The sequence below is a fragment of the Babesia microti genome, chromosome IV (assembly GCF_000691945.2).
Source record: "Babesia microti strain RI chromosome IV, complete genome".
NCBI lineage: Eukaryota > Apicomplexa > Aconoidasida > Piroplasmida > Babesiidae > Babesia > Babesia microti.
The window spans coordinates 1,155,263-1,181,628 of record NC_034969.1 but is presented as its reverse complement, the minus strand read 5'-3'; the positions used below and the strand labels follow the sequence as shown (position 1 = coordinate 1,181,628).

Sequence of the window (26,366 nt, the reverse complement as noted above, 5' to 3'; positions counted from 1 at the left end):
ACTCAACTATCGGTGCGTGTTGGGCACTAGCCCGACGGCCCAACAGACGCCCAGTTGAAGCTATCTAATTTATTTATCTAGCACTGTGCGCGAAACTACAATTACGATGTCTATTGTTACAGGGACCCTAATTCACGATAGATAGAGATAACTAGATTCTGTAGGGGTGAATCACCCGCAGAACAACCGACACCAGGCCCGCCAGTTTGTGTACGTGCGGGCTAATTCTCATCCTCTTCCTCCAAAATGCATTGCTCAGGCGGAACACGCCTTGGCAGCTTTTGCTGAGAGTTCGAGTTCAACTTAAATGCCAACCCAGCTTCCGTCTCCTTGGAACAACCGCTGGCAAAATCAGACAGCTCCAACTGAGGTCCCACAATCCTACGTCACATATTAGTCAAAAATGCGTCATATAAACGGTACTCACCTTGCAAAAACCTCCAATATGTGAATATCCTCAGGAGTGAACGAGGCAAGCCCGATATCTGGATCGTTCTTGTTCACAGCCTCAATCACCGCCAAAACCCTGGAGCAATCTTTGCTCATTATTGGCATGCAAACCACCTCTATCGGACCGGACTGTGAAAATGATCCCGCCTCCTCGCATAACCTTTCAGTCACGTGCGCGCTCTCCCTCTCCAATGCCTGCTCGGATGAGTCAGAGTTCTCGCTGTAGTAGTGCTCATCTTGGCGATCCGACTCCGACACTTTGGAGGATCTGTCGCAGTCAATTTCGTGAGAAGAAATAATCCGCCCCGTTAGTGCGCATCTGCCGGGTAAACAAGAATGCAGGGGCTTAAAAACTTGCGATCCATCATCAGAAGAAATTGACCACAGTTGGTGATGAGCCTTGTCCACGATGTACACAGTACACGATTCAGCACGAATCAACTTTTTTGCGTGGGTAGTAAGCGCCACCACGCTGGACTGAATGCCCAACCTATCGGCGTAGAGAGACTGCATCAGTGCCAGCAGCCCATCCGCCCTCTCGCGCGATGAAAGCAAATCTCTCCATTCGTGAGAATAGTCCAATGACTTCCCCAGAGTGCAAGACATCTCCCAAGAGAGCTTGAAAAACCACTCTTCGCGACTGGTTATGCCACTTGCGTCGGGAAATACCAGCACTGATAGGCTACGCACTGATAGGCTTCGGGACGTTGCAGCGCCACATTCCTCATATTCCTCGCCCCTCTCGGCACCCCCGCATATTACGCCCTCCAATCCGATGGGCTGAGCCTGCCATGTAGACTGTGAAAGGTGCAGAACCAACAGCCCAGATTGCACGTACGAGTTAGGCCTGATCGGTACCAGCAACATCGACCGACCAGGAAAGGCAGAGTCAAAGTGAAGATCAGACAACATCTCAACCCTAACGTCATTTCCAACGTCCGCAACATAAACCATTACCTGACGCCTGAACGCCAGGCTGAATACACCCGATGTGAGCTGGACAAGTTTCCGCTTGGACTCGCCCTTATCGCTGAGCGTATGGGCGATCCAGATCTTCGAGCCGATAGACTGCATACTGGAAGTCTGTGCGCGGGACTCTGGCGGAGTCTGGGCCTCGAACCTGTCCGTTGAGTAACACTCGCTCGCCTCGTCCCTCTCCGGGTCAGGCAGAACAATTTCAACTGCGGGCAATTTGAGGGAGGTGCGTATGTAGCGGAGGGCAACAGATAGACATTGTGCAGGGGATCTAACAGTCATCATAGCTGTGGCAAATTTGTAAAGCATTAGGCAGTAGTGACCGGGCAGCACGATGTCGTCCATGTCCATGTGAAAGGGCGTGCAGAAGTTCGGCACTTTATCCGCAAAACTATCATCATCTACATTACAGCCATCAGCCAATTCAAACGTCAGACCGTTCTCCATTTCAGTCACAACAATCACAACTTACCAGCTAGTACACTCGTCGTGTTGTGTTGTTGTGTTGTGTTGTCACACCGTGGTGTTAAATTTACCCCTAGCAATGCTAAAATGCTATTACAATTATGTGACAGCTAATTTTCCACTAGCATATGAGATGAATATGATACCTTGGCGGACAGCGCTATGGATAATGGCACTTGAGACGGCCATTTGAGCGTTCGGATTACACTATTTCATAAAACCTAGTAAAATTCCTGATACACTCGCAACCTCTTATGATCACTGTTTCCTCCTCTTTTCTGGAGGTGGCAGTGACCGAAATGATTAGTTAGGGCATTCGCGCACGATTAAAAAAATATTTGATCTAAAGTAACAACACACATATATGATTTATACATTCCTATACACAACTGGTGCGTGCTTTTCACATTGCCACTTATGGAATCTCATGGCCACTATGGCACCCTTGCACTATACCCACGTCCGTCCGTTCGTAAAGTTAAACTTTAGTTACAGATGCGAGAGGTTTCTTCGCGGTACAACTAACGTTTGCAAATAATAGTGTGAGTAACAGCACATCGATGAATTGACAGGCTGGTGCTTATTTTGTCAGTAAATAAGCACCAGAGCCGAGACGGCCCTACAGTTAGGCAATGGTCGGAGTTGCCGTGGGAAGCGTGGCTCGGGCTGCCGAAGCGGATTTTTTGGCCTCCGGCCGCTTCACCGCGGCGGATTGCGTAGAATTAGTGTTAGTTTATGGGACCAAGCTGACACTTTATCGGATTCTCAGCTCTGCAGTTGTATATGTCGCAGACACCGACCTACACGCTCACCCCATCGCGATCGCTACTGTGCCAGGTTGCATCGCTCTGGGCACTTCTAAGCAGCCGCTAGACGCCATAACAATTCTTTTCCCAGGAGACAGACTTGTCATAGCTTCCGCATCGGCAGAAGGCCACTTCCACCAGCTCTTACTGTCGCAAATTGACTCTTGCAAACCCGCAAAAGATGAGAAGCATGAATCGCTCCATGAAGACATGATGTGGAACAGTAATTTTTCTGGAGCTTCGCCACTGCTAAGCATAAATCTACAGGGAGGAGGAAAGAAACTCTACAGCATCTTGCTGGCCTATCCAGTCAACTACCTATACGTGCTCACTGTTGAATTTGGCAAATTCATGGAGGGAGACAAGTCGCTAAATTTGAAGGGATCGCATCTAATCTCTAATTCTGATAACGGCTCTACGCATAAACCCATACTACCCCTGATGGTAGTTGATAGTATAAAATTTATGGTGGACGGAGAGGGGATCAGTGAGGCCGAGGGTGATAGAGCGGGCCCTAATGTGGTGATAAAGTCACTTATCGCAGTTTCAGATAATGTTTGCGCCATACTGGTGTCTAATTGCCCAGAAAAAGTGGGAATTCACACGCCTCAAGGCACAAGCAACGTGCTCTTCTTTTCAGTGTCAAAGGTAAATGGGTCACTCTCACTGCTCTCAATCAGAACAGGGATACCTCTTGACGCATTTAACCTGATCCCCCAGGGCAAAGATCCCCAATCTGCATGCAATGACTGCTCGGTGATTGTACAATGCCACGATAGATTGATACAGGTAAACCCATACACGACAAATGGCTTTGACGTAATCACCAGCAAATTCTACCTATTCCGCACCAATGTTACCCTTGGAAACTCTGTTTTGGCGGACTTACCTGTCGAATTGGAGCTTTGCCACGTTGAAGCCCTTACAGATCATCTAATAGCCCTGCTACCGCTGAACTCGTTTGCTGCTCCAATCATCCTAATCAGCCTGGCTATAAATGCAGAGGGAAAATATATATGTCAAGGTTTTAACGCATTAGCCAGGCCGCCATTTTATGCCAACATCTGGCACATGATATGCAACTACTCGACCCAGTTGCTGGTCTCCTCCGGGGCTGGGATGTCAATATACATCCATACGCTTGACAATTTCACTGCAACAATTGAGCCGTCTGCCCCTGTCATTCGTGATTACACGATTCCGATCGATGCCACGGTTTTTGATGCTCAACCCACGACCATCTCCATCCTAACACACGCGGTGCAAGAATCCATGCAAACTTGTGACGAATGCCGCTGCCTAGCTTCCGCGTTTATTTCGAGGGAAATTGTGGCCGTACCCATGCTCAGGGGATACCTGGGCAAGGCCTTCAACAATGAAAACAAGGTTCAGGGGAGGAGGAAAAAACGCGTGCAGGTTAGGATCGCGGGGGGGGTTGGGTTTGATATGGCTAGATTACGCAGCAAAGAGGCGGACACTGGAGCATTTCTGGCAATTTTTGGACCCAGCGGAGTGGCCCAACCCACAAATTTCGCCGGCAAATGCCATCTGATTGGAATTTTATACACCCAAATACCGCTATACCTCGTCGCCAGGGTCGATCTACCAATAGAAACAGCTCAAATAATCAATAAATGCGACTGCCCCCGAGTTTTAATCACATCTCCGGGTGGCAGCGGAAGCGGCAGCGTTGTTACCATTGGAAATGACATACAGATCTCCAAGCATAGGGATAGCCACAGCCCCGAACATGACGAGTACATTTGCAGAATCATAAATAAAGCCCTAACCATATACGATGGCAGAACTTTTGAAGGCGTGTTTCATTGCCACCTAAATGGTTCAGTACTGAGACACTCTGATAATTTCCGCTACGTACCGTACGTACCGTACAGCGAGCGCCAAGACAATCACATCCAGTGCAATTTACTGCATATTGATGACATGGACCTAGGGTACACTTTGATAATAGCGGAGCCTGGGTTTCCACTACACGTCTACCGGTCTAACACTGGCATGGAGATAGGGGCCCTAACCACCTTCATCTTGAAGAAATTTGATTGCATGGCGCTGGTTCCATGTGTTCCTATTACAATATCGCAACCACTCAAACTACCAAATAGGCCTTCTGTGGTGACTATATCTGCCACGAATTATTATTTGCAGCTGAGCGTTTCCCACAATGATTGCCACTTACACCGCATCCATCTACCGCAATTTCCTTCTCTGAGATTCAGTGTAAGTTATTAAAATGTCTACGGTTGTTTCCTCACATGAACATTAAGTGGCATAACTTCAGTCAGTTAACCTAGAACGATCGTTCAATTGGAGTAAACAACCGATGGCTTTTTATTATATGTTCAGTTTGATGCAGGATGGTACTGATAACATTTTTTCCGAAGATTACATTCCTTTAAAATCCCCTTTGCTCTCACAGTTACACCCGATTAGTTTAGGTACTACAGTTGCATACTTGGGTATTGACGAGGGGGGATTGTCAATATTTACATTGGATACTATAACCCGCCCAATAACACCTTTCAACGACTGGATATCATTTAAGCAGTCTGATTTTAGCGTTGGACACCTGGAAACTTGTGCCGATATGCCATACCAGCTCTGGTCAAATGTTGACAGGGTTGACAATCAGCTATCTTTCGACGGCAGCGTCTCCTTCACAAAGATTGCAACGTCAATTAGATGCTATTACCTCACTGATGGCCACAGGGTATCACCTGAGCCAGCTCCCGGTGCCGTGGGGAAATTATGGGCGGTTTCGATGGGGAAACGGTGCCCAATATCAGAGTTATTGCGAGGGGTGCTGGATGATAGGGCTGGCGAACAGATTTACCATTTGCACTCGGAATTTGGTTCAAAAATCACGGCCACCGAGTTACTTTCTAGGGTTGAACCTCATTCTTTGCTTCTGACTCAGTTGGAGTTGTTGTCTTTGGGTCAGTCAAACGATGCTTGCGAGGATTATACTTGCAACATTTCATGCGATCGTTACAAGATTTGTGTGGGCCATTTGGCATCACAGGGAGTCATCTACGGGTATTATGAATTACCTCCATTCACGAAAGTCATGTCAATTTCGTTTGGTATTGTAGGCGGTAGGGAAATGCTGTTAGTGGGGACGGCTCAGGGGTTGGGCGAGATGATTGATTGCATTGGTGAGTTTTATATATTAGATCTCGACCGTATTTTCGATCCTTCAGACAATCTCAGTACTAATTCTCTGGAATTAGTGCACAAGAGGCAATTCTCTGGCCCTGTCATGTCAATAAAGCCTGCTGTGGGCGATCTGGACTGGCCCAACAACCCTTACAATAATTTTTGCCTCGACGTGATAGAGGAGCGGGATTTGGGACTGGACACATCTTTGGGCACTGTCTACTTGGATGAAGTGACGACAGAAGTCTTGGACAAGGATTCCAAATCATCCATACATGCAGTTGTTTACAGTGACCAATTTTTTCATTCTGTTGGGTCTCGCCTTTTTATGCATGTAAAAAACAGTTCATCCAGGAAATTTCAAATGGAACTTTCATTCGCGGCGCCTTTTGCGACATGCCCTTTTGCGTAACTGATATCTCTATGATTGACAATTTTATTGTGGCTGGAGATGTGCTCAAGGGCGTGGGCTTGTTCATGTAAGCGTTGCTTTAATAAAGGTACAGACATTTTGGGGCTTCTGATACACGTGCAATTTGTCGTGTTGCCTCGACAAACGTCTCAACCACTTTACCGGTACTGGCTGTTTCTGCCACAGTATGCGATGATTCTCTTGGTAATAGTGTTTTTCATTCAGCAATCATAGCTGCAGACTCTGATTCACACTTGCACCTGCTATCGTTTAGTCTAGAAAAAGCGCGTGCCGCGGGCCCAGACACGCTGGTGCAGGATAAAATCACCTCCTCCGTAACGTTTATGTAACATAGAAACTACTTACCCTTTCTCAGGTGAAACTGTACAGGAAGATACTGCACTTTAGGAGGTCTAGCTACAACATCAATTATTCATTCGCTGCCGACGGTTCTGTGGTAAAGGTCGGAATATATACCGCCCACCAAATCAAGTTGTTTAAGCTGCTGGAGGAGGCCGTGGCCAGGTTCATGGACTTTCCCATGGGCATTTGCGTAAAGCCCTTGGACAACCTAACTGCTGAGGACTCCCTAGCCGTAAATGTAGATACGCTCAGACACTTTTTGTACATGCCTTATCAGGTTAAGCTTCGGGTCGTGGATAAGGTCGGCGTGAAGAACGTGAATATTGGCAAGTGGACCAGACTGGTCTCCAACTTGCTGCAATAAATTATCCAAAAAGGGTATTAGATCCTACCAAACTACAATGCACTACTTTCAGAATATACGGATAGTGTATATTGAAAAAATAAATTCAATTCAATATAAATTCTGTATACCACTAGGCGCATTGACGGCACCCACCAAATAGTACTTAGTAACTGACTTTGCGGCGTTTTGGATCAAATGTACAGTTGCACTCAGATGAAATCGTCAAAATCATTATCGTTGACGGGCAAATCATATTCGCTCATGTCCAATTTGTACCTAAGAATACCGCCAATCCCACCAAAACCGCGGTGAAATTGTGACCCTTCCTGCGACTTGTTGGTGATGAATTCAAGTGTAGCACCGTAATTGCGATAGTTGTTGACTAACCATTCTGACAGATGAATAGATTCCACCAACTCCAAATCCACATTGTTCACCGGGTCCCGCATGGCTTCTGTATCCCTTTCGCTGGTTTGGATTATCACAGATTCCTCACCGGTCACAGGGTTACGCATTTGTAATCTGAATTATAGTGAAAAAACCATTTTTCAAATGAACATTCACACCAGAGATGGTATGCATGAGAATCAAATGGAAGTAGTACTCTGGTATTTCATCAATAACATTAACAGTATATACTAACTGTATTGTATTACCTTTGAATATCTAGTGCTTCATAAACGATTAACATCTCTACTGCGCCCATTTCCAAGGCATTTATCGTATCATGAACCCCGTAAACGTACCTACCAGTATCATGTGCCAGTTCGTCAAAAAACCGACTAATGATTTTTTTTTCTTGGATAAACTTGACATTTGATAGGCATTGAGCTGACAATTCAATTGCTTGGTTGAAACCATGGTCTCCACCGTAGCTAACATCCACAATTTTAACCACCTTAGCTGCAAGCCTTGGGTCAAACATGTCTGAAGACATTAGGTCATTCTTGAAATCTGCACTTCCAGCGAGAACTAGTCCTGATACATTTGGCCTGTCATTGGTGATAAACATTTGAACGGCAATATCAGCAACTTTCCTTACGTAATTATGCCTCTTTTCCAACCGAAGCCTAGCAAACCTGAGTGCTGATTGACCACCTCTTCCGTGTTTTTTTGGCAAATCAACTGTAAAGCTATGCAAAACTTCCTTAGTGTTACCCTGTAATGTACCGTACAAAACCCCGTTACCATCAACTATAATGAATCCAAACTTTTCATCACTTTCTAACAATTCTTTCAGCGCCTAAATTATATTTTGTATACCTCTACATGAAACTTGTTATCACAAAGATAAAGTGATGTATTTATGGGCTTAAATGGCTCAAAGTCGAGAGAGACTTTTTTCTCCTTTCCATCCTCGGTCAGTATTGTACCACAATAGACAACTAATCCTTTTGGAGGCGTTTGCCTATAAAGCTTCAATTCTATATCAATTAGTTATTACTTTGCTGAGTGGATGTTATAGCCGATAGAACTGATAATCGATTGACACGGGATTTTATGTTGCTTGCGGTACCAAATTCATCAGCCAACATTTTATTGATTCGCGCTATTTCATCTTTGGGTTTTATTATCAGACTGATCATACTGGTTCCGTTACTGATTTAATGATTGGTTACCCTTTGGCTGATTCCAAGTTGCGAATTAGACGCAGTATTTTCCACTGCTCAATGCTGGCATCTGTCTCCTCAGCACTATAGCTCATGGCATTCAATTTTTATCACAAATAACCCAAAATTACCAGAATATGCATTAAATGCTAACAAAGTATACCGATGTATAGGGCGTACCAATTTACGGTATTAAGTATATGATATAGGGTAGCCGTATTAGAGGGGGTACTGGACTGACGTGATTAATCACTCTATACCAGCATGCTATGGTATGATAAGTTATCGTACCCCAAAACAAAATTGTGAATGATACCTATCCGGCCCTTAGTGAAAGTACTGAGCCATGTAATGTTTGTTGCAGGCGGAACTCTCTTTAGAGCTGTTCGACAAGGTTACATTGAAACCATAAATAACACCAGATTAGTAGGTGAAACAAGAGAAATGGCAGTAGAAGAGGCGATAAAAATTTTAGATCTTAAATATAGCGGCAAAAATCATGTCTTTAGCGCCGTAGACCTATCTTTTACTCGTGATAAGTTGATTAAACTTAATTCCCCCTCTGCTAATTCACAGGGATCTCCCTATCTAATTGCCCGGATCAATGATGCGCACAATACAATTATATCAAAATGTACCGTTAAAAACTAATGTCAATCTAGCTAAAATTTGTTCAAGAAAATATACTGCAGTTATTCCTAGGAACAAATTATTAATCGGCAGGGCTACCCATTTAAGCAACAACAAATTTGAGTTGCTACACATATTAGCCGCGTTGAACAAGTTGAAGATCAATGGAATTAGGGGTAGGAAGAGGTTTGGCTTATTGCTAAAACTAATACCTACATCAATTGGCCATGACCGCCTCAGTCATTCATTTGTACAAACTCTTTTTTCCTTTAAAGACCAAAATTTCACCAATTGGCTGACAAAATCATCTTTGTTACGACTCTATATTGTGCCGTTTCTAGAAAAATGTATAATCTTATCTCCACCTGAGCTGATTTCCGGTTATTCTTTACCGTTAATACAACTTGGTATCAAAAGTGACATATTTAAAACAAGATTAGCAACATCTACCATTGACTATGGCACCCACTTTCCGCTGGAACAAATTTTACACTCTATTTGCTACTTGCATTGGCACCAAATGAATAGTTTGGAATCGGTAATAACTTTGGCCAACCTAATCACAGATGTCGGAAGAATAGTTTCTTTTCACGATTCACATTTTTCAATTGGCAATTTGGTTCAGTGGCTAAGTGAATTGGGCATCCGACATGATCCATTGCTGGAGCAACTTGAACAATTTTTACTTGAACCTGCTTCTACTGTTACAAGTAATTGTGGCCAAGATACTTTGAATATGAGCAGGGAATACGTTAGGATGTTGTTGATGGAAAAGGGAGAATTTGATATGCCTGGAGATGCGTTTATTTCTTTTAGACAGCACTGGCCCGAAGATCGTCATGTATCATTTAAAAAAATAGGCAATGCTTATTTTTGGTACACTGGACGGTTCAAATACAAGCCATTAATGGCCATTGGCATGGACAAGATAAATAGTATTGATTTGTGCAAGATTGTGGTATTTGGCAAGTTTGCTACTAATAATTTGTTTGAAGCCATAGTCTATGACTATAGCCCCAATAAATACAAAGGGGGTTATACTAGATGTTATAAGTCTGTGGACGGGGAGTTGTTTGGAAGATTCATACTTAAATTAGCAATAGCTGTAAAAATACCACACGAAATCGCCAATTACTTCATCGATACAGCCATAGAAAAACTTAAACAAACAAGTTTAACAGGAAAAGAAGCAATGATTGAAGCATCTTTTCATATGGGTATATCTGTTTGGCACAAATGGCCCAGTTCTCTAGTGTCAAGCATTGGGGGGTTGACCCTGAAATCATTAGCATACATTCACCTAATGGACCTACCCAACTCACACAATTCAGTTGTAAAATTTGCCAACAAATTTAATTTGAATTCATTTGGCAGCCTACCTTTTACGGCAATATTAACATCTGATAGTGCCACTACTAGCGGGGGAGGTTTATGTGACAAATATGTAACTCAAACCAGGAAATTAGTCCCCCTTCCTAGAGGCACATCCTTTGTGCCTGTTTACGATAGGTCAACATTTCACAACTACAAATGGAATAAATCTAAGGGACATTATCCGCGTGGTATCGAAGATGCCTCCAATAGATTAAGTGATCAAATAGTTGACCTGAACAAAATGTCACATATATCCTTACACCATGCTAATAGTGACACCTATAAAGATTTAGAAGTCTTGAAAACATCCGAAATTGCTATCCTAGCCATTATCAACCAGCTGATTTTAAATGGTAGTAAAAATATCAGCAACAGTTTACTAGAGATAATAACCAACATTGGCAGGTTTAGACGTTACATGACTACGCCATATAGCAAAATTGACCAGGCTTACACTCTATGGACCAGTGCACCAGCTCAAAATTACAATAAACGAATCCAGGCACAACTCGACAAATTGGGATCTACAGATTCAGTAGATCCTAGGTTTACCATTTTACAATCTGATGAAAACAATATATCTGCCACTGATAACGTTGATAAATTTGAACGCAGCAAATCAAACAAGATGATGGATCGCCCATTTGGCCTGCAAAAGAGACTTGAATACTTTGAAGAATATCTTCACAGACTGTCTAAACAGGGAATGCTGCTTTTTGAAAGTGCATCGGGGGAGATACAAAAAACATCGTCTCTTGAAAACAATGTTTACCAGACCTTGTTATCATTTCATTCTAGGGAGGAAGTTAAAAAACAAGTTTGTGCCACGACATTCACTATTGATTTGGTAATAACGCCCAGGCAACAATAATAATCAAGAATTATCCGTTAACAGTTATTGCAATGTCTAACATTTTTTGATTATCGCATTCAGACACGTTGCAACATTAAACCACGACAGATGATTCAATTGCCATAATTTAACAATTTTCTACTTTTGTTAGTTATAACATTAGTTAATCTACTAGCTAGCTTAACAGCATTAAAATTTGAACAACAAACTACTTAATTAACATAACTATAAGATAATTCTGCACTTTAGTCAAATGCAATTTCATAAAGATCACTATCAACTATCTTTGTTGTCAGAGCCACTTCCGTCAGTGTTATCGCTCGACTCAGCCTAAATAAGTTACTGGATACCTTAGTCTGCTGTTGGTACATGTCTTTTGATACTTTCCAGGACAGTTCTTGCAGGTCTTTGGTGGCCTGCTTGATCTTCTCTGCATCATCACCGGCCATAGCTGATTCCAGAGCTGCAGTCTTTTCTTCCAAGCCTTTGACATCCTCCTGTGATATCTTATCCCTAAAATCGCTCAGCTGCTTTTTGACGCTGTAAACTAGCGTTTCAGCCTCATTCTTCGCATCCACAGCCATCTTTCTCTGCTGGTCGGATTCCTTAAAGGCCTCTGCGTCCCTCACCATTCTCTCCACTTGCTCATCACTTAACCCTCCACTGCTTTGGATGGTAATCTCCTGTTTCTTGCCTGTAGACTTGTCAACAGCGGATATATTAATTATCCCATTAGCGTCCACATCGAAGGTCACTTCTATTTGCGGGACACCCCTTGGTGCGGGGGGAATACCAATCAAGTCAAATTGGCCCAACAGTTGATTATCAGCAGCCATACCCCTCTCGCCCTGATAAACCTTGATTCCCACTTGCGTCTGATTATCAGCGGCAGTGGAAAATATTTGTGACTTCTTCGTGGGTATTGTAGTGTTTCTATTAATCAATCTAGTAAAAACTCCACCCAGTGTCTCTATACCTAATGAAAGCGGACAGACATCTAACAACAACAGATCCTTAATTTCGCCCTTTAGCACGCCTATATTAATATTGTACAGCATAGTATGATATTATATTTACGGCGCTATGTTATAGCGTAGTAATAAAAATTGCATTATACACTACTCTTCCCATTAATGCGTTTATAGTTAAAGACTCACCAGCCTGAATAGCCGCGCCCATTGCCACCGCCTCATCAGGATTTACACTTTTCGAAGGTTCTTTGCCAAAAATCTTCCTTACAATCTCACCAACCCTAGGCATCCTGGTCATTCCTCCCACAAGAATAACATCATTCAAATCATCCGGAGTAACTCCAGCATCTTTCATACATTTTCGACATGGCTCCACAGTTCCCTCAAATAAATCATTACATAACTCCTCGAGCTTCGCTCGGGTTAGTTTTATTTGTAAATGTTTCGGCCCAGATTGATCCGCAGTAATGAATGGTAAATTGATATCAGTTTGGGTCTTACTGGATAATTCAATTTTTGCAGTTTCAGATGCCTCTCTTAGACGCTGAAGTGCTAGTTTGTCCTTCTTGAGATCTATTCCCTGCTGTTTCTTGAATTCATCCACCAAATGTTGTAGTATGCGCTGGTCAAAGTCTTCGCCCCCCAATGAAGTGTTTCCATTAGTTGCTTTTACTTCAAACACACCGCCCAATATCTCCAGGATAGAGATATCGAAGGTGCCACCGCCCAAATCATATACTGCAATTGTTTTACCATCATTCTTCTCCAAACCAAAGGCAAGCGCAGCTGCCGTTGGTTCGTTAATTATCCTCAAAACTTCAAGACCTGCGATCTTACCCGCATCCTTTGTCGCCTGTCTTTGTGAATCGTTAAAATAAGCGGGTACCGTTATCACTGCTTTTCTCACAGGTCTACCCAAGTGAGCTTCTGCTGTTTCCTTCATTTTTGATAAAACAATAGCGCCTATTTGGGAAGGAGAATATTGTTTGCCATGTGTTTCAATCCATGCATCGCCATTCTGAGCTCTCACAATTTTGTATGGCAATATAGATTGCTCCTTCTTAATTGCACTATCATCAAACCTGCGGCCTATTAAACGCTTAGTGGCAAACAGTGTGTTTTCAGGATTGGTGATTGCTTGTCTCTTAGCAACCACACCCACCAGCCTTTGACCATCTTCAGTAAAGGCGACTATTGAGGGCGTGGTCCTCATACCTTCACTATTCTCAATAACTTTTGGAACTGAGCCCTCCATTACAGAGACACAACTATTAGTAGTGCCTAGATCAATACCAACAATATCTCCAGTGACTTTTGAAGAGAAAGTACGCCTAAAATCATGTAGAGTTCCTATGTACTCCTTATTGCTGAAGATGTACAGAATGTCTTGCCTGAATATGTATCGGCCAAAAGGGCGTATTAAAGATAACGACTTCATTGTGAACCTTTAGTAGTAAACTTATTTGAAAATATTTTGTGTAAAATAGATTATAAATGTTTGTATTAGATAGCAGTTTGGTGATGAAAACAATCGATTATTACACGCAGTTGTTAGGATAGAAGAATTCCAGTAAACGCATTACAATCTCTGTTAGAAGGATAGTGAAACAGTCAAATCAGAAAGGATACTACTTTCTTGAGTAAAACGGGAGTTATTACCACAAATTTGAACGTCGATTTCAGGGTTAACAGATAGATGTAACAACTTAATTAAGTAGTGACAGATAATCAATTGGTAACTCAAACAGTATAACTTAAACTTTCAAATGGTCATTGAATCGAATAGATTGAAATTTTTAGCTGTTAAAAATTCAATATAACTTGACTTGTTACAGGTCATTATTGTGAGTGGGGTAGACGGTCGTATGGAGAAATTCAGGGGGTTCTCCGACCCTGCTACGGGAATACATCCCTTCCTCCCTTCATGGTCAAACGATTCTAAATCGCCTAACATTAAAAAAATTACGAATGCACTAATTGCAATTGCCACATGGCCAGTGCGCTTATTTTTAATCCTAATCTCATTAACATTGTTACCCTTTAAACTATTGAGGCCATACGGCTGCAGGCTATTATTAGCAGCTGTAGGAGTGTGGAAAATTCAGTTTAAGAATTGGAAGTATGCAATTGAGATCAAAAAATCCAAAGATGCTGTAGTGTTTTGCAATCTTACAAGTTTTGCTGAGATTCTCATGCTGGAATATACAATCTCACCCATTTTCGCCATAGTCCATTCAAATGGCACCCTCTCCATTTTAAAATTTATGGATATGTTATTATTCACTATTAGACATGAAGTAATTATGCAACTTATATAGATTAAAACGAATAAGGGCACGCTAGCTAATCTGGCTAATGCCGCCGATTATGTCTCTAGCAAACATATAGGCCCAATGGTAGTCTTCGCAGAAATGCAAAAGAGTAATGGAATGGTTATTCTGCAGTGGCCCAAAGAATTGGCCACCAATTTCAATTTTGCCAGAGGTGGGGGCTGCTACGCCATCACGTGTAGTTATGAAAATCCCAAATTGCACTTTGACAAATCAACCACTCTACCTCACACCGTAGGAAACATATACAAACACCTACTCCACATCGCATTTGTTCCTAAGGTCTTTATGAAATTAGAAATCATCCCCAAGGTACGCTGATCCAGTTAAGTAGGAATGTGTTGCCGAAGTTATGAAAGCAAACTCTCCCGTAAATGAGCTGAGAAAGATCATGGCTGGGACTTTAGGGAAGGATGGTACGGCGGTGTCAATTGATGCCTCCAAGCTCGCCGAATTTGCAAAATACTACGACAAACACGCATGATACTAATTATATGATACCAACAACTCTATAGGCCATTCTAATTATAACTTTTCCGACAAAGTAATGTGCATGTTACATGTGTAATGATAATTTCCTCACCGGATGTGCTAGTGTAGTGTGATGACAATGTATGACTAGCCCTACACACGTAGCACACACATTGCTGCTGATCCTTCCACTTTTTCACAAATTTGGTCAAACTTCAGGTTTGCCTTGTTCGGATGTGTTATGCAACTCATGCTGTATACCGTTTTCCAGCGGTAGTTTTTTTCTGATTTAGGATGCAGAGCAGCATATACTACCGAATTGAGTGGAGTCTTGGTTACAGATAACATAAATTGTAAGGTATGCCTACAATAAATTTTAATTGAAGCTTTTAAGAAAAATGAAATTTGTTTTTAAAATTTGTATGGTGGAAAAATTATAGCTAGATTTTCACGACAAAAACGATATATCCATACAATATGTAGCATAATACATATGATCATTTTGCCGATTTGTAATTAATATGTGAATAAAATTTTAATTCAAAATTTCCATAGAAAATTTGATTATTACTTACAGTGTTGATGTAGGATTGTCCATGTGATCACCCTGTAATAGGTAAATTATCATTTCATTAGGCTGTGGATGGATTGGGAAGGATTTTGAAAAGTTACAATGTAACAATTGTAAATCTTTACGCATTGAAATCGGAAAGTATTGACACCTTTATTTAGGAATCCAAATCTATCACTAGTAGGTTGTGGCTATGAAAATATTAAGGGTGAATTAGTATATTTAGACTAATGAATACTTTCAATTTTATTTATACCAATTATTTAGACCATAGTTATGCCATAAATAGCCACAATTACATTAGATTTCATATGGGTTATGTACCAGTGTGCGACATTTAAGACAGATATGGATGTGGCGGTTACAGAATGATGAATGATAGTGATAGTGATGTCGTGGTAAAGTATCCTAAGAGGCAGATTGGGCAGTTCGAAACTATTTTGGATTCATTAATTCTGGAAATAGCATTTTTGAAAGCTGCTTTCCAAGTGAATGCTTGTCTATCCCCTTCCGTCTACAACACCATCGATTCAGGCCCCTCACCTGCGGCAATGATCCATGGCGGTTATTGCCGTGGGAAAGATTTGGTAAAATATTTAATGGAAAAATGCAATTGCCCCAGGGGACTTGATCAAAAGCTACAATACACTACCACAAATTGTACAATGTCTATGTTGGAAAATAGCGATCCTTTTGATCACATAGCATCGTTCCTACGACTATCGGTGGCACGTGCTTATTAACTTAGGTATATTACACTTGGGTTGATGAATATGTATCGTATAATTATACTAGGAAAGTTTATTATTCCTCTTTGCCCTTTCCCTTTTCATACACTTTCTACTAGTAAGCAATACCATTCAAACATTTCTTATATTTACGTATCTTTCATGTATGAATGTTTAAACTGTACCATACTAACCCAGTTTGGAAAGAAATAGTCTGGTACAGGAGTGTAAAAGCAAAGGTTTATTGCACGAAATTTATGTAACCAAGGAGCTCGAAGTGATATACAAGACAATAAAACCACTACTTGTAAATGGGACTTTTGGGAATGGAAAATTTACTGATTTGGATGTGGTTGTATTTTCATCAATGGCCGTACTATTCTCCCTTCCCATTAAAAGTAAATACTGTATCATTTAGGCAATCTGTTCACAAATTTTGTGAACAATAACAGATACTTGGTGAATTATGTGATGAATGTGAATATGAAGTTGAGAATTTGGCCATGCAAAAATACATTCCTAGCATACATTGACCCACATACCCCCCTTTAATCAACATCATCAAACATTTTACTTTAACAAATGGATCTGTAAATCATCGTACAATTCACAAATAGAGTAGCTGTATAATGTTAATTTCGGAATACATCTGGTCTAAATCCATAACGTTTAAGCCAACCCTCCCTAGCTACGTGGAAAAACGCCATTTTTGCCATTCTAGTTAGCTTAAAAACACCCCTGGCATAACCATTCTGAATACACCTTTTTCTAATCAAATAGTAACCGGTCTGTATCATTTAGTATAATTAATAATATTTTTTAAATGTATAATGTTAAAAAAATACACGTCAATTACCTTAGAATCAATGGGTATAGCGCCTTTTAAACCTAGATTGTGATAAATATTCTTATAAATTCTGGTGTTAACTTCCGATTCCAGGAATAATCTTCGCGACAAATAATCTCTTTTACACTTGTTGTGGTACGTGGGAAACCCTAGCGGTTCCTTGTTCAAGGTAGGTCCGGGATTCCTTGCAGCCATAGCAATACACTGATCGACATAACACACACCCACTGATTGTATAACTGCCAATTATAAGTTATGACCTTTATCGCAAACATATACAAATACACATTAGAATATACTAAAAACTTAATTGTCACACTAATGTATATGCCATATATAACAATTAGTACTATTTGATAGTGATAACTTGATTTTGTTACAATTAAATTACAATTAATGATTACAAAAATCAAAATCTGGGTTAGTGCGTATAAAACTCGGCCTAATTGATTGTGTTTGACTTACTTTGAGGGTAACTATTTTGATTGGTTGACCCCTAGAATTGTCCAAACCCACAGTACAAGTCCTTTTAATTATATCCTTCGTTAACTATTGTGCTTACTTGCATCGCCTTGAATGCATTGTTTTTGGTCTTAATTTGGAAGTGATCTAGCAGCAACTTGATTGGCATTCTTCCCATATTCTGCCTAATCACCCTGATAACTTTATTTTGCATTTCATCAATAGCAGAACTTTGTTTCGATGCTGTTGAACCGGCAACGCTCTAATTAAATTGTAATGATTACCGATGCTGGTGAACCACCTTCTTTACTTTCCTCATATTGCATCAGCTCGTCATCAACTTCTTGATTGACTTGTTGCTTTAGCAAATTTTTAACCTTCTAAATATAACCATACTTAGCAACATAAGTATTATCAACAATTGTTATAAACTCAATGATTACCTGCCCATAAGAGGTTAGTCTCTCCGATTTTTCGACTTCCTGACCACCAAAATTATTATTATCATTATCATCATCGTCATCATCATCCCCTTCAAAATCCCAATTTACCTTCTCCTTTCTTACAGCTGTAAGTGACAATGCACTAAATTCACAAGTATTTACGATGTAATGTAGGAAATATCGGAGTCTCGATTGGGCCTTGGCGTTTTAATATCCTCCTCTTTCAAGATCATTTCAAGTTTCTTTTCCAGTTTGTTTTGTGGAACATCTTCATCCATCTGAATAACATATAATTTACCATTTTAATATTTCCCTTCCCCTCTATTACCGGCTCCAAATATTGGTAATTTGACACTGGCATGACGTTCAGCGTCGAGTTGTTCTATGTTAGCTCATTCGTTAAAATTGCAAAGGATTCAATAAGTAATTACCAATGAGGTTAGCAAAAAGTAACAACTAGTATCTACATTGCAATTCTTGACTTTGAACCGTTTGGCAACGGTTTTGTTCGCCACTGTACATTCGGCCGACCAGATATCAGAATCCGCCTCATCCTGAATAATTAGTGTTTTACTGGTTTAATCAACTTGTTAACTTTTATTGTTGAAGAATTTTCTGAAAATAAACAAACAGAGATCGAGCTTCCATCTCTAGGCTTTGCTAATCTGAGGTTTGGACCGGTTTCTCCATCCATGGCCACTGAGCATAGGGCCTACTTAATAGTATAGCAATATAATTGTAAACAAAATATTCTAAACAATAGAATACTAGATAAATGAATACATAGTTAAAATAATAAATAGAATATGTCTTTTGGATGCTTAACTAACCAACTTAATAATTGTTTCTAGATCACCGACAAGACAAACGAATAAACAAACATATTGACATTCGGATAAACTAACAATTAAAAATAAATAAATAGATAGATCATAACCTAAACAACTAAGTGAATAGTCTATTAGTAACTTTATAATATGAGTTCATGGAAAAATTGAGCCTATCTCCTCCGTGATTGGTTAACATGCACCATATACCCGGACCATTGCTCAAATGGTGAAGGCTGCAATTTAATCTTTCTCCACAAATCTGGAGTGAGATATCCATATGTTTGGCTTAGAGCATCAAATACAGCCTAGATAAGAGTTATTATTACCTTTAAGAAATTACCACGGGTTTTAGTGTGCCCGGAGGAGGAGGAGAAACAATCTTTCACTCCAGCAAAAGATAGCAACTTTTTAGTTGTAGGAGCTCCTACAATTTGGGTTCCACGGGGCGCGGGAATGAGACGAACCCTAACGCTTCCACATTTACCAGATACTTTCATCGGTACTGTGTGAGGGTCTCCGATTTTATTTCCCCAGTATCCACGTCTACGTGATATTATCAACAATAAAAAATAAGTATGCAGAACTTGCTATATCTATTTATTACATTTTATGTCACATAACAATATCTAATATATAATATGAAAATTATATGATTAGCAAATAACATATAATAAAAGAGGATATTTACCTAACCGGAATGAGTGATAATTTAGCGTAAATAATGGCACCACGAATTGCAGTGGCAACTTCCTTGGCACATTTAGTTCCCAATCCACAATGGCCATTTCCATCGCCAATAGCTACAATTGCCTTAAATCTAGTACGTTGACCCGCATTAGTCTGTTTCTGCACGGGGATAATTTTAACCACATCATCCTTCAATTTATGGTCGCTCATCTCGGGCTGGAAGAAATAATCCACAATTTGATATTCCTTAATAGGGATTGAATGGAGGTAGATATCTTCTATAGAGGTGATTTTTCCTTCCTGAGTAAGTCTGCCTAGTTTGGTCACAGGAACCCATTGTTTAATCTCGTCATCAGGTCTTGCATTGTTTCTACATCATCCAATCATGATTATACATAATTGAAAATTATATGTAAATAAATATATGAGGTTGACATTAAGTGCCTACTTTGGACGCGACCTTCCACCTTGTTGCGGTTTGCCACCGAAGCCACGAGTAAATCCACCTCGTTCGGCTGAATCAATCAAAAAAATTACCTGCCATGCCAACTTATATTCAAAACACTTGTATAGGTGCTAGCGTAAAGTAACTAAGAATGTGGGGGATTTGGTATGAGGTCTAGCATCTGCTACACATATTTCATCCTTTATTTATTTGACATAGTTGTGGCTGTAAATGCGACTAATATCAATGATTATGCCTTAGGCACTGTGGAATCCTACGAATTAAACACACATTGCATATACCAAATTAATTTGACAAAGATACCTATCAGTGCCACAAGACAGGATTTCTCAGTTGATACTTTTGCACTAAATTTCCTGCAAATCACCGCAAAAATTGCTAACATTACATGGAAAGTCAAACTCCTAAAAGTATTAATTCACTTATGCAGGATTTACCACTTGACAAAACTGTTTATCTAGATTATACAATTGAAAGGGTCACAATTAAGGAATCCAATCATATAGATGACCCTGTATATGTTGAATGGTAATTTTAGTTTTGAATTAGGCAAATAACAGTACTTGTACCCAACATTTTTGTTCATTCGTTACATAAATCTCCAATAACAATCATTGGAGACTCAAATAAAACAAATGACAAAACTATATCGAAAAGTATTATTAATGAACATGTCAAAGTTGGGTTATGAGAAAATATTTATTTAAAGAATGCACTGAAAATTACCGACTTCAATAGGTAGAATATAAATTTGTACATTATTTTAATTGATAACGCAACTTCATTTAGCGCTAAAATATGAATATTTGTTAAATCACTTTAAGCCTATTGTTAAACTATACTTTCTTCATATCCAGAAAGGGAATCCAACCCATTTGCAAATTTATTAATGTCAACATCATTGCCTTTGCACTCGTCGCCCATAGTAACGAGAAGTAGTTCATCTAAATCTCGCTCATTCATCCCATTTTCGATCAGTATTGTATTTAGTAAATCAATATTAATTTTGTTATCCACCGAAAATTCCTGGATTAAATAGCCACTTGTGATCATATGATAAAATGTACTCAACATTGGAAATTGATATTATAAGATCATGTCTACACACCTTAATTAGGTTGATTAAATTAGATCCACGAAGCTTGTATTGTTTTAACTCTTGAATTATCACTGCCAAATTGCTTTTGTTGATTGAACCATTTTGACTCAAAATTTGTTCAATAATATCATCACTAAAATTAAGTTATTATTACGGCGGTGCTATAAACAATGCAGCCAAAATTAGTTTTAGGGATTCAAGGTCTAAAGGCTGGGTATCGGTCCAGCCCTGAACCTTATAAATATCGTCAATAACCTTACACATCACACCATACTCATATCATGTAGTTGTGGTGTTGTTATCTATGGTAGCTAGGATATTAAATCGCATTTATATTGCGGCAAAAGGTACACACTTACTAATTCAGATGAATCCAATCCATTCCAAGACCGGTAAACGCTTATAAATTTAGTCAACTTTCGCAATCAATTGAACACATACTCGATAATATATCACCCAGTGCCAGATCAGTTGAGGTTTGTATTTATTGACATAGGAATTGGAAGAGTTGGCGCTATCAAAGTTTGGTTGCCGCGAAGAAACCAAAAATTTGTTACAACAGCTGAAGGAAGCTTGCGAGGAAGCTTGGTCCAAGATCACCGCTTTCGATAGACTTGTCACTTCTCACAGTAAAGGCATATCTCTGGGTGCTGCTAAGGATAAAAGGGCACACTTAGAGGAGATAAAGTTGAAGTTGGAAAAGAAAATCAAGGAGAATAATACCTTGATTCAGAATGCCCATGAGAATATCGATTTGCAAACCGCAACGGTACTGAAACTAACAAATCAATATGCATCAGATGCAAGGATTATGAAAAAGAAGTCTGCTATGGGCTTACACGGAGACTTATATGTAAATTACAGATAAATTCTGCTCTATTAATTATTTGCGGAAAATCACTGTAACAAATAGTATATGCTGCTAATAAGCAAGTGATTTACCAATCAATTTTCCGAATCATTGCTAACTAAATTACCAGAAGGTGAGAGAAAACGATGAACCATTTAGCATATATTTTGCAAAAATTTCATATATAACACAAAAATTAAATAATTATACAGCTGACCAGCTTAGTGTTTTATTTCATCTGACAGCTATAAAAATGAGCCATTAGCCAATTGTTTATTATCTTGATGATCAATTATTATTAGCGATATAAAGGGCTCATATAAATCATTTATACTGCGCACCTAATTCTGCCTTACTTATCCATACTTAACCCTATATTATTAACCCCAATTTTATCCACTGCGGTTAAACTCTTATTATCATTATGATGATCATTAGTGTCAAAAGATTTGCCTAACAGCCTAGTCAAATTAAAATGATTGCGTAAGTGTGGACGCACATCAGCAACATCTTTTAAAACTTCCAAGAGCTCTATTACTTCGCTGAACTTGAATAGACATTCCCGATTTTCACTCTCATCCCTCCTATCTTCATGTTGAGACTTTTCAGGGAAATAACTTTTGATCCACACGCCGTTATCTGGGTGCAATGAGAAAGAGAGTAATGAATTATCCAACAGTAAAGTGCGCGTTAGAGGCCAGCCAAGTTTGCTAAGATCCTTTTGTAGAAAGGATATTACTTGACCGACATTCTCGATTGTAGTCCCCAAAAGTGAAACATCCATCAGAGAATAAGGGTTAATTGTGGCCAAATCGCACGACTCACGGTAGTAACGATTTTGCGATGGTATTATTGTACAATTTGGATCTAGCCCTTCCAACACTGCATCGGCATACAATTGTGTGCCGGCCGTAAATAAAGCAACTTCGTAAAAATCACTATTGACACTTAGATACCTAAGAAATTCTTTTACGCCTGGCCGTAGTGATATATACATGGTGGGATGGATATTGCAACTAATAAACATAGGGTCTTCCGATTTTGAATGTTCCAGCAAATTGATCGTATAATCATAATGTACATGTGGGTTAGTATGCATGTGGATCAGTGTCTCGTCCATATCTAGTACTACTAAAAGCTTGGGCAATTTACCTTTTATGTTATTTATCGTGGAAGACTCACTAAGCCTTGGATTTAATGAAATTGGTTTGAACATGGTCCTAGTATGAGTTCTACACCTCTTTCTCGAATAAGTTTTTTTATTTAATATAACAGACACAGCACGTTTTGCTGCCTTTCCTCTAAATTTAATGCTATTAATGTTAGATTTAGTTGCGTTATTGATCAAATTTGGTGACATTTTTGAACTATTCGTGATTGTAGCTCGAGGTAAGAGTATGTGAGAAGGAATTGAATTATCCGGAGTAACAGCTAAGCTTAGAATGGAAACAGAGATTGGAAGCCATGTAAGTGTGGGTACATTCTTTATATAGTTAATAATAAGTTCCTTTAAGTTGACACATGGGACAATGTTGAACTCGGGTAATGTACATAATGGCAAATCTGTTGTATTTGGCAAGTCAAAATTACCATCCCTCTCCTCCTCATGATCATCCTGCGTTGAAGTACTTGAAGAAATGGACTCCAATTTCTCACTTGTGCTTTTCTGAGTCTTAGTTACAAGTTTACAATTTCTTGATGGTTCTATTTCTTGAGGTGATACTGTATGTTCCATTTATATAATATATTGTGAAAATTTGCCGTCAAAATGCATATTTACTGTTAATAGCGCTATAAATTGACCTAGTTTTCTTAATGTCCATGTGCAATGAATATTGTATTGACAAAGCAAAGTGAATGAGCTTTGATTGAACTTCAATGTTAAATAGATACATACACCGACTTAAACGTGATATATTCAGATCAGTAACTAGTGGTGCCTGATCAATAGTTAATTATCAGTGATAAACGATGAATGAGTAAGTGATTGATTATTTAAAGTTAAATAAAATTGGTTTACAAAAAAATTATATATAAAAAATGGTGTTTCAGCCGAAATAAGCCATTAAAATCAAATATCAGGTTTCTTTAGATCACTAATGTTGTTACATATTAGTGTGTAGAACTTAATTTAAAATAATTTACAGCTTTCATTAATAGCTGAAATACTTATGCTAAAAATTGGTGAGTTTTGAACAAACTTATGTATAGGTGAGGCGGTACACGTGACTAGTGTACGTACGCATGGTGTAGTTAATAAATACCACACGACTTTCACCACGTATTCAAAGATCATTTGCATTTATCATTATATCCGTTATTAAGTTGTCAAATGATCATAAATCTAGCAAATATTATATTGCCAATTATAAAAATTGCCTACGTATTAGAATGGGTTAACTTTTATTAACAATATAACCCAATTTTACATATTGCTGAATGTTACTGTCATAACCTACTCAATACAATTAATATGAGTGTAAATTTCGCATTTAATACGCTGTGTTCATTATTTAAGTAACCGTATATACACATTGGACAACCTTTTAACCATAATATGTAGACTGCCATGATATACATCCGCATAGTAATTTATTAAAACAATTCATATTGTTATGCACATTTTATTTTGTGTATGAATGGTTATTCGGCAATTTATGATACTGATATTGTGATGAACATTTTCATAGCCATATAATTAGTTGAACAAGTAGATTCAATGCATTTGTTGATTGTACAATTTGAATAGTTAATTAGAAATTAAGCTTATACTCCATACATGTTTAATAGCCACATTCAATGTGATGCGGTTTACCCATTAGTTATAGTATGGGAGGGGACTATGATGAGATTGGGGAGGAATTTCTATACACCGTTAGGGTGGGAATGCTCAGTGAAGTTGCAGAGTTTATAAATGAAAATCCAAGTTTGAATATAAATTACATAAATGAAGATGGAAATACAGCTATTCACTATGCAGCTGCCAATAACAAGGGCGATGTGTTGAGATTCCTAATTGAAAAAGGATCCATTTTTAACGTAAAAAACAAAAGTGGTAACACTCCTTTACAATGGGCGGTCCAGACCAACAGTTTAAATTCAGTTGAAGTGTTACTTTCTGTAAAAGAGGGAGAATTCTTGAGACATTTTGACTTGTTGGCCACTAATGTTTATGGCAAATCTGTAATTGGCGATGCGTTTGAAAGAGGCAATACTGATATTATACAATTAATTCTCTCTCATCCTTGTTCTGAGCAGTTGGTAGCTCATAACACAGTTGACGCATCAAATGATCCCTTTAAAATAATTCAACAATTCGATCTAAACTTCATAATACACAACACCAAAATTGTGATCAGAGAAGTGGCACTAAATGCCACTGGGGATTTAAGTGTCTCAATTATACCGGACTCATCAGAACCCGATTTTACAGGTGTTATTGTTTGGGAGGCAGCCATATGTCTATCCAATTGGATAGCAGATCTCACTGGACAGTTTGACAATAAAGTAGTACTTGAACTGGGTGCAGGCTGCGGTTTACCTGGGATCACTGCTGCAATTTTTAACACTTCAAAAGTCATCCTCACTGATTACTCTCCAATATCTCTTGAAAACCTAAAGCATAATGTACAAGTCAACTATAGCACTATTAAATCGCAAGTTGAGGTTTTAAAGCTAGATTGGAATGATTACAAGGGATTAGACCCACGAAGTATCGATATTATCATTGCTAGCGATATTATTTACGACAAAATGCAACCACTCAACATAATAAACACCGTTACGCACCTTTTGAAAGTCGGTGGCAAATTTTTGTACACCTACACAGATGAAAGAGCTGGGATTGATGAGTTTATCGCACTAATTAAAGGATTCAATCTGGAAATTAGCAAAATCCCAAACAAATATCGCAAATTGGATATCCCGAATATATCCGCAGATTGTATACAACTAAAATTCCCTATCATTTTTGATGATCAATCAGCTGACATAACAACTAATCCACAGTCTAACGACTCGACTAATGATATGATTGAATTAGATGGAGAAGTCGATCGGCATGGCAGTGGTTACAGAAATATAGTTTCAAGGGGAATCCTTAAAATGTTATGCGCCACTAAATTGTGACAACTAATTATTATACAAACATATA

General features: G+C 39.2%; 16 protein-coding genes across 16 annotated transcripts; 8 read left to right on the top strand and 8 right to left on the bottom strand.

The window, feature by feature from the left end:
- On the bottom strand, window positions 222-1,872 carry BmR1_04g08065 (hypothetical protein; the record flags this gene model as incomplete). Its single annotated transcript, XM_012794751.1, has 2 exons — window positions 222-381; window positions 428-1,872. 2 exons carry the CDS (start codon window positions 1,870-1,872, stop codon window positions 222-224), a joined length of 1,605 nt encoding a protein of 534 aa, XP_012650205.1.
- Window positions 1,873-2,522: 650 nt separating this feature from the next.
- BmR1_04g08060 (conserved Plasmodium protein, unknown function) lies at window positions 2,523-7,009 on the top strand (the record flags this gene model as incomplete). The annotated part of the gene is made up of 6 exons (XM_021482658.1): window positions 2,523-4,934; window positions 5,071-6,204; window positions 6,225-6,349; window positions 6,371-6,486; window positions 6,508-6,617; window positions 6,638-7,009. The coding sequence occupies 6 exons, from the start codon at window positions 2,523-2,525 to the stop codon at window positions 7,007-7,009; spliced, it is 4,269 nt and encodes a 1,422-aa protein (XP_021337848.1).
- BmR1_04g08050 (peptide chain release factor eRF subunit 1) lies at window positions 7,201-8,696 on the bottom strand (the record flags this gene model as incomplete). Its single annotated transcript, XM_012794749.1, has 5 exons — window positions 7,201-7,513; window positions 7,648-8,234; window positions 8,255-8,415; window positions 8,436-8,590; window positions 8,611-8,696. 5 exons carry the CDS (start codon window positions 8,694-8,696, stop codon window positions 7,201-7,203), a joined length of 1,302 nt encoding a protein of 433 aa, XP_012650203.1.
- Window positions 9,206-11,476, top strand: BmR1_04g08045 (hypothetical protein; the record flags this gene model as incomplete). The annotated part of the gene is made up of 1 exon (XM_021482657.1): window positions 9,206-11,476. One exon carries the CDS (start codon window positions 9,206-9,208, stop codon window positions 11,474-11,476), a length of 2,271 nt encoding a protein of 756 aa, XP_021337847.1.
- BmR1_04g08040 (molecular chaperone DnaK) lies at window positions 11,735-13,867 on the bottom strand (the record flags this gene model as incomplete). The annotated part of the gene is made up of 3 exons (XM_021482656.1): window positions 11,735-11,788; window positions 11,809-12,494; window positions 12,616-13,867. 3 exons carry the CDS (start codon window positions 13,865-13,867, stop codon window positions 11,735-11,737), a joined length of 1,992 nt encoding a protein of 663 aa, XP_021337201.1.
- BmR1_04g08035 (conserved Plasmodium protein, unknown function) lies at window positions 14,295-15,243 on the top strand (the record flags this gene model as incomplete). Its single annotated transcript, XM_012794746.1, has 3 exons — window positions 14,295-14,726; window positions 14,748-15,071; window positions 15,094-15,243. 3 exons carry the CDS (start codon window positions 14,295-14,297, stop codon window positions 15,241-15,243), a joined length of 906 nt encoding a protein of 301 aa, XP_012650200.1.
- Window positions 15,244-15,373: 130 nt separating this feature from the next.
- On the top strand, window positions 15,374-16,032 carry BmR1_04g08032 (conserved Plasmodium protein, unknown function; the record flags this gene model as incomplete). Its single annotated transcript, XM_021482655.1, has 5 exons — window positions 15,374-15,503; window positions 15,524-15,588; window positions 15,819-15,846; window positions 15,867-15,942; window positions 15,963-16,032. 5 exons carry the CDS (start codon window positions 15,374-15,376, stop codon window positions 16,030-16,032), a joined length of 369 nt encoding a protein of 122 aa, XP_021337846.1.
- BmR1_04g08021 (conserved Plasmodium protein, unknown function) lies at window positions 16,170-17,081 on the top strand (the record flags this gene model as incomplete). The annotated part of the gene is made up of 4 exons (XM_021482654.1): window positions 16,170-16,526; window positions 16,550-16,647; window positions 16,728-16,927; window positions 16,948-17,081. 4 exons carry the CDS (start codon window positions 16,170-16,172, stop codon window positions 17,079-17,081), a joined length of 789 nt encoding a protein of 262 aa, XP_021337845.1.
- An 80-nt stretch (window positions 17,082-17,161) lies between these two features.
- BmR1_04g08020 (mitochondrial ribosomal protein S14 precursor, putative) lies at window positions 17,162-17,571 on the bottom strand (the record flags this gene model as incomplete). Its single annotated transcript, XM_012794742.1, has 2 exons — window positions 17,162-17,317; window positions 17,386-17,571. The coding sequence occupies 2 exons, from the start codon at window positions 17,569-17,571 to the stop codon at window positions 17,162-17,164; spliced, it is 342 nt and encodes a 113-aa protein (XP_012650196.1).
- BmR1_04g08015 (conserved Plasmodium protein, unknown function) lies at window positions 17,798-18,975 on the bottom strand (the record flags this gene model as incomplete). Its single annotated transcript, XM_021482653.1, has 9 exons — window positions 17,798-17,818; window positions 17,842-17,916; window positions 17,939-18,100; window positions 18,123-18,218; window positions 18,282-18,423; window positions 18,444-18,559; window positions 18,580-18,663; window positions 18,713-18,835; window positions 18,856-18,975. The coding sequence occupies 9 exons, from the start codon at window positions 18,973-18,975 to the stop codon at window positions 17,798-17,800; spliced, it is 939 nt and encodes a 312-aa protein (XP_021337844.1).
- A 306-nt stretch (window positions 18,976-19,281) lies between these two features.
- BmR1_04g08010 (small subunit ribosomal protein S2e) lies at window positions 19,282-20,342 on the bottom strand (the record flags this gene model as incomplete). The annotated part of the gene is made up of 5 exons (XM_012794740.1): window positions 19,282-19,416; window positions 19,438-19,654; window positions 19,800-20,168; window positions 20,247-20,313; window positions 20,336-20,342. The coding sequence occupies 5 exons, from the start codon at window positions 20,340-20,342 to the stop codon at window positions 19,282-19,284; spliced, it is 795 nt and encodes a 264-aa protein (XP_012650194.1).
- Window positions 20,343-20,410: 68 nt separating this feature from the next.
- On the top strand, window positions 20,411-20,955 carry BmR1_04g08005 (hypothetical protein; the record flags this gene model as incomplete). The annotated part of the gene is made up of 3 exons (XM_012794739.1): window positions 20,411-20,674; window positions 20,695-20,792; window positions 20,814-20,955. The coding sequence occupies 3 exons, from the start codon at window positions 20,411-20,413 to the stop codon at window positions 20,953-20,955; spliced, it is 504 nt and encodes a 167-aa protein (XP_012650193.1).
- Window positions 20,956-21,095: 140 nt separating this feature from the next.
- BmR1_04g08000 (hypothetical protein) lies at window positions 21,096-21,627 on the bottom strand (the record flags this gene model as incomplete). The annotated part of the gene is made up of 3 exons (XM_021482652.1): window positions 21,096-21,290; window positions 21,373-21,496; window positions 21,518-21,627. The coding sequence occupies 3 exons, from the start codon at window positions 21,625-21,627 to the stop codon at window positions 21,096-21,098; spliced, it is 429 nt and encodes a 142-aa protein (XP_021337843.1).
- BmR1_04g07995 (hypothetical protein) lies at window positions 21,668-22,231 on the top strand (the record flags this gene model as incomplete). Its single annotated transcript, XM_012794737.1, has 4 exons — window positions 21,668-21,710; window positions 21,731-21,755; window positions 21,776-21,839; window positions 21,860-22,231. The coding sequence occupies 4 exons, from the start codon at window positions 21,668-21,670 to the stop codon at window positions 22,229-22,231; spliced, it is 504 nt and encodes a 167-aa protein (XP_012650191.1).
- On the bottom strand, window positions 22,566-23,948 carry BmR1_04g07990 (NLI interacting factor-like phosphatase; the record flags this gene model as incomplete). Its single annotated transcript, XM_012794736.1, has 1 exon — window positions 22,566-23,948. One exon carries the CDS (start codon window positions 23,946-23,948, stop codon window positions 22,566-22,568), a length of 1,383 nt encoding a protein of 460 aa, XP_012650190.1.
- BmR1_04g07985 (hypothetical protein) lies at window positions 25,043-26,341 on the top strand (the record flags this gene model as incomplete). Its single annotated transcript, XM_012794735.1, has 1 exon — window positions 25,043-26,341. One exon carries the CDS (start codon window positions 25,043-25,045, stop codon window positions 26,339-26,341), a length of 1,299 nt encoding a protein of 432 aa, XP_012650189.1.
- Between the last annotated feature and the right edge of the window lie 25 nt (window positions 26,342-26,366).